General features: G+C 38.9%; 1 protein-coding gene across 1 annotated transcript; it reads right to left on the bottom strand.

Moving 5' to 3' along the window:
* Positions 1–2,185: 2,185 nt before the first annotated feature.
* On the bottom strand, positions 2,186–12,618 carry LOC131932870 (peroxisomal sarcosine oxidase; the record flags this gene model as incomplete). Its single annotated transcript, XM_059289775.1, has 7 exons — positions 2,186–2,601; positions 3,532–3,607; positions 5,985–6,137; positions 8,139–8,291; positions 8,856–9,041; positions 9,502–9,715; positions 12,436–12,618. Coding segments are annotated over 7 exons (1,090 nt in total), but the record flags the coding sequence as incomplete, so codon positions are not given.
* Positions 12,619–12,947: the final 329 nt, after the last annotated feature.

The following is a 12,947-nucleotide window of genomic DNA, read 5'->3' as shown; positions in this document are numbered from 1 at the left end:
AGACCAGCTTACCTAAATTTGGCTTACCCAAAGTTTGATATGACATGCATCGAGTATTTTTAAATATATTTATATTGTAATCGAAGTTTTTGATATGACATGCATCGAGTATTTTTAAATATATTTATATTGTAATCGAAGTTTTTGATATGACATGCATCGAGTATTTTTAAATATATTTATATTGTAATCGAAGTTTTTGATATGACATGCATCGAGTATTTTTAAATATATTTATATTGTAATCGAAGTTTTTGATATGACATGCATCGAGTATTTTTAAATATATTTATATTGTAATCGAAGTTTTTGATATGACATGCATCGAGTATTTTTAAATATATTTATATTGTAATCGAAGTTTTTGATATGACATGCATCGAGTATTTTTAAATATATTTATATTGTAATCGAAGTTTTTGATATGACATGCATCGAGTATTTTTAAATATATTTATATTGTAATCGAAGTTTTTGATATGACATGCATCGAGTATTTTTAAATATATTTATATTGTAATCGAAGTTTTTGATATGACATGCATCGAGTATTTTTAAATATATTTATATTGTAATCGAAGTTTTTGATATGACATGCATCGAGTATTTTTAAATATATTTATATTGTAATCGAAGTTTTTGATATGACATGCATCGAGTATTTTTAAATATATTTATATTGTAATCGAAGTTTTTGATATGACATGCATCGAGTATTTTTAAATATATTTATATTGTAATCGAAGTTTTTGATATGACATGCATCGAGTATTTTTAAATATATTTATATTGTAATCGAAGTTTTTGATATGACATGCATCGAGTATTTTTAAATATATTTATATTGTAATCGAAGTTTTTGATATGACATGCATCGAGTATTTTTAAATATATTTATATTGTAATCGAAGTTTTTGATATGACATGCATCGAGTATTTTTAAATATATTTATATTGTAATCGAAGTTTTTGATATGAAATGCATCGAGTATTTTTAAATATATTTATATTGTAATCGAAGTTTTTGATATGACATGCATTGAGTATTTTTAAATATATTTATATTGTAATCGAAGTTTTTGATATGACATGCATCGAGTATTTTTAAATATATTTATATTGTAATCGAAGTTTTTGATATGACATGCATCGTGTATTTTTAAATATATTTATATTGTAATCGAAGTTTTTGATATGACATGCATCGAGTATTTTTAAATATATTTATATTGTAATCGAAGTTTTTGATATGACATTCATCGAGTATTTTTAAATATATTTATATTCTAATCGAAGTTTTTGATATGACATGCATTGTGTATTTGTAAGTTTATTTTATTGTAATCGTAGTATAGCTGTCAGATTTGAAACAAAAATTTTATTCAGTGGGTATTGAAGACTAACATGTTTGGTGAGTACGTGTTGCCTCAATTAAAGGTCTGAAGTGAACACAATGTTATCTTGTCAAGAGGTGAAGTTCTAATTCATTCTCCTTTAAACTTAAAGGTTCCTCTCCAATACATCTAAATCATTTTAAAATGACCATTCAAGTAACAACATAACAATCAGTCTACAACTAACAATAGCTTTCAAAAGGTAATTTAGAGTTTGCATGTATCCCTGATTCATCAAACTATTTTTTTTAATTAAATATTACGGAAGTTGATTACAGAATACTTTGAACCAGGATTATGTCCCTTTCATACATCAAGTAAACAGGTCTTGATCTAGATTTATTTACCACGAGCCGACCCGCGGTGTATCATACGCCGCTATTTAGTTGTTTTTTCTACTTTTCAGTAATTCATAATTTGTGAATTCGACAGTACCAATGCTGCCACTGAAAATATTTGCTTTAAAACACTAAATCCCCATCTTCCCCCCCCCCCCCTCGTGAAAGCAGCCTCCTCTTAGTTACCTCCTCTAAGTTTAAAATGGTTTCAAACCGAATTATCTGCCCCTAATAGCCGTCACCAAACCCTGCTCTACGATTGTTTTGTAAATATTTAGCGTGAACTACAACTCACCTGACCATGTGAGGGGGATGGGGGGGGGGGGGGGGGTGGTAGCGATAGAGAGGAAGAGAGGGGACTGCAAGGCGCGCGCTTGCAGCTGATTTTTTTCTAACGGCTCCCAGAAGAGAGTTATATATATAGATTCTTACAAAAATGATTTCTAAATCAAGAAGAGCAAAAAATATTTTATCTGTTAGTTATATACATAAAATATAAATTTATTACATATAGCCAACATACAATAATTACAGACAGCATATATCAAATACCACCAGAATATATTAATTACAGACACCATGTACCAAATACATCAATGCATACTAACACATTACATTAAATTATATAAACATTTAGTTAATTCAGTCTTCTTTTCTCTGACCTCGGTCACCACCTTGACCTGCGGGGTCACAACCTTGACCTGCGAGGTCAACAACCTTGACCTTGACCTCCGGGCAGACGGCCTAGAGGCTTGACCTGGGAGCGAACCGATCAATTTTAAACGGCTTCATGTTGTAGGCTGGTGTCAGCTTCAAGACCAGCTCACACACGGCTTTACCTACAGCTGGGGCCAGCTTGAACCCATGACCTGCCGCACAGGAACAAAACAAAACAAACATGAGATGGGCAACAGTTCTAGCAGTTCTTTAAATATAGAGCTCTTCAGGACCTGCCGCACAGGAACAAAACAAAACATGAGATGGGCAACAGTTCTAGCAGTTCTTTAAATATAGAGCTCTTCAGGACCTGCCGCACAGGAACAAAACAAAACAAACATGAGATGGGCAACAGTTCTAGCAGTTCTTTAATAATAGAGCTCTTCAGGATAGAGTCATGTTTAAAACTTAATGGGCGTGTGATATTTATCGGCCATGTATTTGTGGCTAATACGTGACTAGAATAATAATACACATACAGAACGGATATGTAAATGATACATGTAAAATATAACAAGTTATACAAGCTTAACGGATATGTAAATGATACATGTAAAATAAAACAAGTTATACAAGTAGCACAGTAGAAAGAGCTTAGAACGGTTTCAAATTGTTAATGGAAAAGTGTAAGAATGATGAAGTAGTGGCCAAGATCAAGAAAAGAACGATGATAAAAACTGAAACAAGATTGATACTAGTCTGATACAAGTCAGATACTAGTCAGATACAAGTTTGATACAAGTCAGATACAAGCCAGATACAAGTATGATACAAGTCAGATACAAAACTGATACAAGTTTGATACAAGAATGATACACAATGATACAAGACTGATACAAGTATGATACAAGTTTGATACAAGGATTATGCAAGACTGATACAAGAATGATATAAATATAAGATTGATACACGTCTGATACAAGTCTGATACTAGTCTGATACAAAACTGATGCAAGAATGATACAAGTTTGATACAAGACCGATACAAGACAGATAAAAGTCAGATACAAACTGATACAAGTATGATACAAGTCTGATACAAGTATGATACACGTCTGATACAAGACCGATACAATACGAACCTGAAAAGCCGGCAGCTATGACGATGTTGGGGTGCTTGGGGTGGCGGTCAATGAAGGGGTGCGAGTCGGGGGTGTTCTGTGGGTGAAAACAACAAATAAACCAAGTGGTGAGTACAAAAAAAAGCTGAGGCAGTTGAAAAAGTGACACAATACTTCGTGAAATGCTGTGATGTTTTATAATGAGATGTCGTGATGTTTTTGAGTGTCGTGATGGATTTTATTGGGGTTTCATGATGTTTTTGAGAATGGTTATATTCTATTGGGGTTTTGATGTTAAGAGCGTTGTAATAATTCTTCAAATGTGGTATTATTTCTAAGAATGTGGTGATGTTTCTAAGAATGTGGTGATGTATCTAAGAATATGGTGATGTTTTTAAGAATGTGGAGATGTTACTAAGAATGTGGTGATGTGGTGATGTTTCTAAGAATGTGGTGATGTTTCTAAGAATATGGTGATGTTTTTAAGAATGTGGTGATGTTATTAAGAATGTGGTGATTTGTTGATGTTTCTAAGAATGCGGTAATGTTTCTAAGAATGTGGCGATGTTTCTAAGAATGTGGTGATGTGCTTAAGAATGTGGTGATGTTTCTAAGAACGTGGTGATGTTTCTAAGAATGCGGTGATGTTTCTAAGAATGTGGTGATGTTTCTAAGAATGTGGTGATGTATCTAAGAATGTGGTGATGTTTCTAATAATGTGGTTATGTGGTGATGTTTCTAAGAATGTAGTGATGTTTCTAAGAATGTGGTGATGTTTCTAAGAATGTGGTGATGTATCTAAGAATGTGGTGATGTATCTAAGAATGTGGTGATGTTTTTAAGAATGTGGTGATGTTACTAAGAATGTGGTGATGTTTCTAAGAATGTGGTGATGTTTCTAAGAATGTGGTGATGTATCTAAGAATGTGGTGATGTTTCTAAGAATGTGGTGATGTTTCTAAGAATATGGTGATGTTTTTAAGAATGTGGTGATGTTACTAAGAATGCGGTGATGTGGTGATGTTTCTAAGAATGTGGTGATGTTTCTAAGAATATGGTGATGTTTTTAAGAATGTGGTGATGTTACTAAGAATGCGGTGATGTGGTGATGTTTCTAAGAATGTGGTGATGTTTCTAAGAATATGGTGATGTTTTTAAGAATGTGGTGATGTTATTAAGAATATGGTGATGTGGTGATGTTTCTAAGAATGTGGTGATGTTTCTAAAAATGTGGTGATTTTTCTATGAATGTGGTGATGTATCTAAGAATGTGGTGATGTTTCTAAGAATGTAGTGATGTTTCTAAGAATGTGGTGATGTTTCTAAGAATGTGGTGATGTTTCTATGCATGTGGTGATGTTTCTATGAATGTAGTGATGTTTCTAAGAATGTGGTGATGTTTCTAAGAATGTGGTGATGTTTCTAAGAATGTGGTGATGTTTTTAAGAATGTGGTGATGTTTCTAAGAATGTGGTGATGTTTCTAGTAATGTGGTTATGTGGTGATGTTTCTAGTAATGTGGTGATGTTTCTATGAATGTAGTGATGTTTCTAAGAATGTGGTGATGTTTTTAAGAATGTGGTGATGTTTCTAAGAATGTGGTGATGTTTCTAAGAATGTGGTGATGTTTCTATGCATGTGGTGATGTTTCTATGAATGTAGTGATGTTTCTAAGAATGTGGTGATGTTTCTAAGAATGTGGTGATGTTTCTAAGAATGTGGTGATGTGGTGATGTTTCTATGCATGTGGTGATGTTTCTGTGGCTTAATTCTTGACACTAACACGACCTGTAAACGGTGCAACCTTTCAATGTGCTCCTGTAAATTTTATCTCACTTGAGTTCAACCATTTAACAGCCATGAACGTAACACACGCCAAACCACACAGTAAAAAGTAAATGACATTCACCGTGATAAAAAATTCAAAAATTTCACTAGAACCGTAACATTGGGCTGAACTTTGACCCGATAACAAACGACCTTGACCAGGCCGTTGTCTTGGCCTGGACCTTGGCCCCGATCCTACAATCATTTGGCACACTGATTGGACTTTGTTTCTCCCCCCCCCTACCTTGTCATTTCTACACCATAAATTATGCTAGTTGATGTCTTATCTGCTTCACTTTGCCTGCATTAGAAGGAGTGGATGCCGGCTGTTAACCCGAAATATTTCTTTGGGGGAAGGGGAAACATGAAATACTTCCGGGGTGGGGGTGGTTAAAGTATACAATTTTAATACAAATGATTTTCTTCTATTTTTGTCAAGGGGTGGGGGGTGTGGTGCTATTGAATAGGGGCGCCGGAAAGATGCCTGAAAGATACCCTGTGGGGAGAAACTCGAATTACTTCCGGGGTGGGGGTGGTGGGTGATCATTAATACAAATGTTTTTCTTCTATTTGTGTTCGGGGTATAGGATGGAGCTATTGAATAGGGGCGCCGGAAAGATGCATGAAAGAAACCCTGCGGTACCTACCGTGTAGATGCAATACTCCTTGATGGCCGGTTTGGTCTCCAGGGTTTTGAAGGTCGAGGTCACGGTGTTCTTAACCTTCTCCGCCACCCAGTCGTCGTTGATGACCTTGTCCCTCTCATCCGGGTCGATGGAGGGTCCGTTGTGGAGGCAGACCTAAAGGGGGGGGGGGGGAGAAATGACCTTTTATTGATGATGTCACTGCATCGCGAGATGTATACGTAAATAGTTGAAAGAAACCACAATGACATCAAATGGTATGGAACCTCGAATTGGGTAATGTAATATTTCAAAAGCGTGCAGTGTTATTAAACCATGTATACACAAAAACTTGGTTTGGTAGATGTTTTTTTTAATTAATATTGTAGGTAATTATTTGGTAATTAAATATAAGGTATGTAGCCTATATGTAAAAAAGTAGCCTTAACTAGATCATAATGAATTTCAGTATGATATAAAATAAATTTTTTACTTAGCCTACCGGAAGCGAATCGGGGTCAATAGAACTAAACAATTATAGTGTGGTCCTGAATAGCTAATTAAAGCTAGTATTTCAAATGTGATTCGACCAAAAACAATGCACTCAGAAGTGTTTAGATGTTCACCATGTGTATAAATTCACTTAGAAGTGTGTTCACGTTCACTATGTGTATAAATTCAGTTAGAAGTATGTACATCATCACTATGTGTAAATTCATTCATTCATTCACGGTAAGGACCGGTGCACCTGACTATATTTACCTGTGTTATGCATATCAAATCTCATGTTCCTACCGCGGTGGACGAGATTAGAGACTAATGATAAGATTACATCTGATTTAATGGGGGGAGGGGGGGGGGAGGAGTGGGTCAAAGGGGAGGGGGGAGGCTGGCCTTGGGTATAACGAATCAAGGGTGTCGACACATATGCCTACTCTGCCTAATGTATACTGCTGATTCAGGTAAATCTGTATTTAAAAAATACTATTAGCTAGGTACAATTAAAAAAACAATAATCGGGAGGCAATCGTGTTTTTCTACATAAATATTTTGTCGTCCCCCCCCCCCCCCTCCTTCAATATTGTATTTTCCAAATAGTTAGCTTATCGATACTAAATTACCCTTGTAAATTAAAGTTTCCCTTTCAAACCTGGCGGTCTATGGGGCAAGTGAAGTAGAGTTCACTTGTTTCTGTGACCTCGGCATATGAAATTACCCTACCGATACCTTATTACCATATCGATAACATATTGCCCAACCGATACTATATTACCCTACGGACACAGTATTGCAATACTGCTACTACTTTACCCAACCCATACGGTATTACCCAACCGATACTGTATTACCATATCGATACCATATTACCCTACCGATACAGTATTGCAATACTGCTACTACCTGTGGAGTAGGCAGGATCGTCTCATGGGGGGGGGTTCAAATTTTTCCCAGCAATATACATATCAGAGGCGTAGCGAGGGGGGGGGGGGCGGGGGGACATATGTCCCCGGGCGCCGACCTTAGGGGGCGCCAAAATGGGTTGGAAAATAAATCGAAAGGTTATGGGGGGTGCAAATCGAAATCTTGAGGGGGGGGGTGCAAATCAAAAGTTTGTCCCCAGGCGCCGGAAAGGGTCGCTATATATATTGATTCAGAAATAGATTTAAATAATTAACAGTATTATAACAGTAAAATTTTTTTTACAGATGGGTCCATTGGAGGGTTGTAAATCCCCCTAACTCCCCCCAATGGACCCCCAACCCCACCCCCCACCCCTGCATACGCTACTGGGTACTACATTACCCAATCGATTCGGTATTACCTTAACGTTAATCTCATTCCCCACGGGGCGCAGTACGATAGCTTGGTGATGTTTTAAGTGTGATACCGATATTGTATTGCTCTGTTTTAAGTGTGATATCGATACTGTATTGCTCTGTTTTAAGTGTGATATCGATACTGTATTGCTCTGTTTTAAGTGTGATATCGATACTGTATTGCTCTGTTTTAAGTGTGATATCGATACTGTATTGCTCTATCAAAGACTGTAGAATGCACCTAAGTATCATCGTGGATTCACTTCAATATTATGTTACCATTTAACATAAATTACTGGCTGCAGCCAAACAGCTTGTATTGCTGTAGCTGACAGTCTGACAGCAGACGTGTGAGACTGACCTTGACCAGGCCAGGGTACTCGTCCATGGGGAAGCCGTACACGTCAAAGCCTGTCTCGAGGCGGGAGTCAATGAAGCATGGAAACTTGCTCGACCGGTACGCTTGGTCGGCGCCCTCTGTGGCTTTCCAGTAGAGTACCTGTGTCCTGATTGGCTGAAAGTTGTAGAGGGTATAGGATCAGTATAGAACATGTGTCTTCATTGGCTGAAGGGATATAGGATCAGTATAGAACACAACTCCTGATTGGTTGAAAGTTGGAGGGGGATATAGGATCAGTATAGAACACAATCCATGATTGGCTGAAAGTTGGAGGGGGGTATAGGATCAGTATAGAACATGTTTCTTCATTGGCTGAAAGTTGGAGGGGGATATAGGATCAGTATAGAACATGTGTCGTGATTGGCTGAAAGTTTGAGGGGAATATAGGATCAGTATAGAACATGTGTCCTGATTGGCTTACGGTTGAAGGGGGGGGGGGGTATAGGATCAGTATAGAACACAATCCCTGATTGGTTGAAAGTTGGAGGGGGATATAGTATCAGTACAGATCCTGTGTTCTCATTGGCTAAAAGGATATATGATCAGTATAGAACCGGTGTTCTGACTGGCTGAGAGTTGGAGGAGACTATAGGAACAGATGATTTGATTGGCTGACGAGTAACCACTGGTAAGAAATAACTACACGCCACCTGTTCAGTTGTAATCTACTCCCCCTACCTGTAGAGGCAGCTGCAGCCCCAGGGAGGCACACAACGGACCCGCCCAGGCTCCGGCAGCAATGACGACACTGGAGGCGGTGTAGACGGAGCGTGACGTCATCACGGTGACGGTGGCGCCCCCTGGTGTTATAGAGCACACCTTCTCCCCGTCACGGATAACTCCGCCATGGTCTTTGAACACCGTCTGGATGAGAGACAAATCTTCGTAAACATACTGGGCAGTTAGCACGAACACATGACATCAACATATGACACGAACACATGACATCAACAGATGACATTAACACATGGCATCAACAGATGACACAAACACATGACATCAACATATGACATTAACACATGACATCAACAGATGACACGAACACATGACATCAACACATGACATCAACACATGACATGAGCATTGACAACATCAATACACGAAATCAACTCTTGACATCAACACATGACATCAGTTCTTGACATCAACACATGACATAAACACGTGCATTACATCAACAAATGACGTCAACAAATGACATCTACATATGACATCAACACATGACATGAACAGATGACAAGAACAGATGACATAACAGATGATATGAGCAGATGACAAGAATACATGTCATGAACACATGACATGAACAGATGACCTCAACTACCTGAAATGCCCGCAGTGCCCTGTCCGCACGTAAAATGCCCCCACTGGGGTCCCAGATCCCACCACAGTTGTCGCCCCCGTTGATGACCGGAAATCGCCTTTTGACGTCAGCAGGGGTCAGCACCTCGTGGGGGACGTTGTGTGCCCGGAGAGAGTGGGCGACCCTCTCTAACCCGTGTGACCCTTGTTGGCGCAAGTCTATGATGCCACAGTTCCTGGGACGCAAACAAAAAACATCACACTTAAAAAAAACATCACCAGGATATCGTTTTTCACCCGTGGTGGATGGGAGTAACGATGCATGTCTCATGTCGGTGATCGGGGTTCGAATCCCGTAGGGAAGGAGAACAGTGTGGTCACGAAATGTGGCTGGTCAGTTATACAGGCGGGTGCTTACATGAAAGTCTCCAGTTCTCGGGTTCGAGTGTATAAACCACTTATTATGGGTACTTTACTGGATAACGCAAAAACTCATTGACATATTACTGACAACATACAATAGACCAACGACTTGTGATGGGTACTTTACTGGATAAAGTGAAGATTTCTTGACATATTACCGACAACATCATGGCATGTCAAAGATCAAAATAGATGATTATTTCTTTTGACCAAGTAGACCATCTGGTCTAAAAAACACTTTTTACTGAAATGCACTTTGTGCTCAAATTATATATAATCATTATTGATGTTTCATTATATTGACAATTTATGGTCAGCTATTTTATCAATGGGAGTAGGGAGGGGCGATAGACATATTGGAAAGGACACGTTGAGGATTAAATGGACCTCCTCACTAGATTGCCCTTTTGTAAAAAGAGTGCAAAAAAATAGCAAATTACCTCACTTATAATAATTAGTCACCTGTCATATCAAGGCATTGTTTCTGTCTAGATGATTCAAAATTAACGATAAATACAATGGCTGTAGTAAAGAATTTTTCCCATAACAATGGTGAGGTTAATGAATGATCTGATGTGACTGTGGAGAAACCACTTACCTGCATATACCACACATCACTTACCTGTGAACATCACATGGTTCTACTTACCTGGAAAATGTACATCTACACGTCCATATTAATGGGAATCCAAACTTACGAACTCGCTGAAAAAAAAACTCTATATCTGCATAGATATGTTGCATCTATTTATATCTGCCCAGTTCTGCTGTATCTGAATACCCAGTTCCTCTGTGTCTGTTGGATGAACGGCTGCAAAATTGAACTCACAGACAATAAACACGGAAAGGCTAGAGAACCAGAACAGGTTTGATGAAATGTCCACAATGACACTACAAGAAATGAAATGTACACAACGACATCACAAGAAAGGAAATGTCCACAACGACATCACAAGAAAGGAAATGTCCACAACGACATCACAAGAAATGTCCACAATGACACCATAAGAAAGAAAATGTCCACAACGACATCACAAGAAAGGAATGGACATAAAGACTCCAGGGCGAGATGAAGATGGAATGGCCAACGAGATATTTATACAACAGTCGCTTAAGGGTGTACAGAGGCAGTAACGCTATCGATTGTACATCAAAGATAGCTGGAATATAAGTTGAGCAATGTCCATAAATGACGTCACACTGGGTGGGGGTCAGAATTTTCAGAGGAGTGTTACAGTCACAATGTCTTCATATTAAAAAGGTATTTTATAAATCCGAATTTGTTATCTAATATAGTGTATTTTTAAAGACTTATTTCATGTGAATTGTAATATGATTTGATCAATATACCCAATGTCGATCAAGCTTAAGTTAATTAATATTTTACAAAGACATGGTTGTTTCAAAATAAAAATAGAAAAATGTGTATTGAGACGGGGGTAAGGGGGTGGGAGGGGGGGGTAAAGCTTAAGAGTGACGTTTTAGGGCGAGAAGTCTGGATCTTTCTGGCGATGTAGTTGTAAGATTATAGGTGAGATAAGCTTAAGGTTATTTATAGACGAGTTTCTACCATATTCAGGCAAACAAATCGAAGTTGACCAAAAAAAATGAGAAATTGTCTTTACACAGACAAGGACGAAATGTGCGTTACACAATTTGTTAAATAAAAGAAGAAATGGGCGTGTAGCTCATGCGCGACCTTGAACTAGAGAACTCGTGTCGTCTGCGGTCACTAGACTTCCGGCTGTCTGAGGCGACATGACATCCCGTGGAGCCAGACATGCTTTATTTGAACGTGGGGTGGGGATGGGGGTGGTGCCAACACCCAAGATATGCTTTATGTGGAAGTGGGGGTGGATGTGGGTCAGAGGCGTAGCGAGGGGGGGGCGGGCGCCAAATTGAAAGTTTGAGGGGGGGTGCAAATGAAAAGTTCGATGGGGGGGGGTGCAAATCGAAAGTCTGAAGGGGGGGGGGTGCAAATGAAAAGATCGATGGGGGGTGCAAATAAAAAGTTCGAGTGGGGGGTGCAAATCGAAAGTTTGTCCCCGGGCGCCGGGAAGGGTCGCTACGCCTCTGATGTGGGTTGGGGGTGGGGGTTGAGCCAACTCGCAAGAAATGTTTTGTGTCGACGTTGGGTGGGGGTGGGTTGGTCATTTAGAAATTACACAGTGGCTGAGTGACAGTTGGGGGTCTGGACGGAACCAGTAGAAATAAAATACTGTTCTCTTTTACTATTATTGGTCAATATATGCCCGGAATCCACCTGATAATAGGTGAAGTAGAGTCACCCTGTTTTTTTTTTTATCTTCACGTCACAGCTGTAATGTAGCCAAGAAAAATGCTTCTTGGGTACCATTGGCGTAGTGACCAAGGCGATTTGAGGGTTGGAATCTAAATATACATAACCGTTGTTAGGGCCTGGTTATCTTGGAATAGTGCACTAACTCTATACCACACAACCACCTCGTGAGTATAATTTAATCAAATATTTAAACAAATGCGTATTTAGAAACAATTTTTTAAAACAACTCACACAAAAAAGTCTACGCCAGATTCCCTTTCAAGCTCCGCCCACATGGGGAAGGCGTCAACCATCATCCGGACATAGAACTCATCCTCGTAGGCGTAGCGGGTGATGCGGCTCTGTCCGTGTGAGCTTCCGCGAGAGTGGGGCAGAGGAAACTGTAAGAAAAAATAGTTCCATGTGTAGGCCCATCTGTGGTTGGTGAAAGGTTTAGAGATGCGGAGATTTTAAGTTATTTAATTAGTTGTTTGCTAATATGTTTATCTGCATCCCTTGACAGTAAAATGTGAAGTTTTAAATGTGCTATTCTGGTGGGTGGAGGGAAGGGATTTTTCTAGAATCGAGTTACGTCACAAGCCGTGATACTGAGATAACCTAAAGGTTTAGGGAGAGGGTGGGGTGGTTCTAACTCGAAGTACCAAGTTCAAACCCCGCGGCATATGAGGCTCGTTAGCTGGGGACTGCGACCCATCTAGAAGAGAAAAACCCTAAACAGAGTGGGAACCATAGGCGATAGGATC

Source organism: Physella acuta, unplaced genomic scaffold (assembly GCF_028476545.2).
Source record: "Physella acuta isolate Inbredline_101_S28 unplaced genomic scaffold, ASM2847654v3 ptg002300l, whole genome shotgun sequence".
Taxonomy (NCBI): domain Eukaryota; kingdom Metazoa; phylum Mollusca; class Gastropoda; family Physidae; genus Physella; species Physella acuta.
The sequence above is the reverse complement of the archived record's forward strand: the minus strand, read 5'-3'. Positions and strand labels throughout refer to the sequence as shown.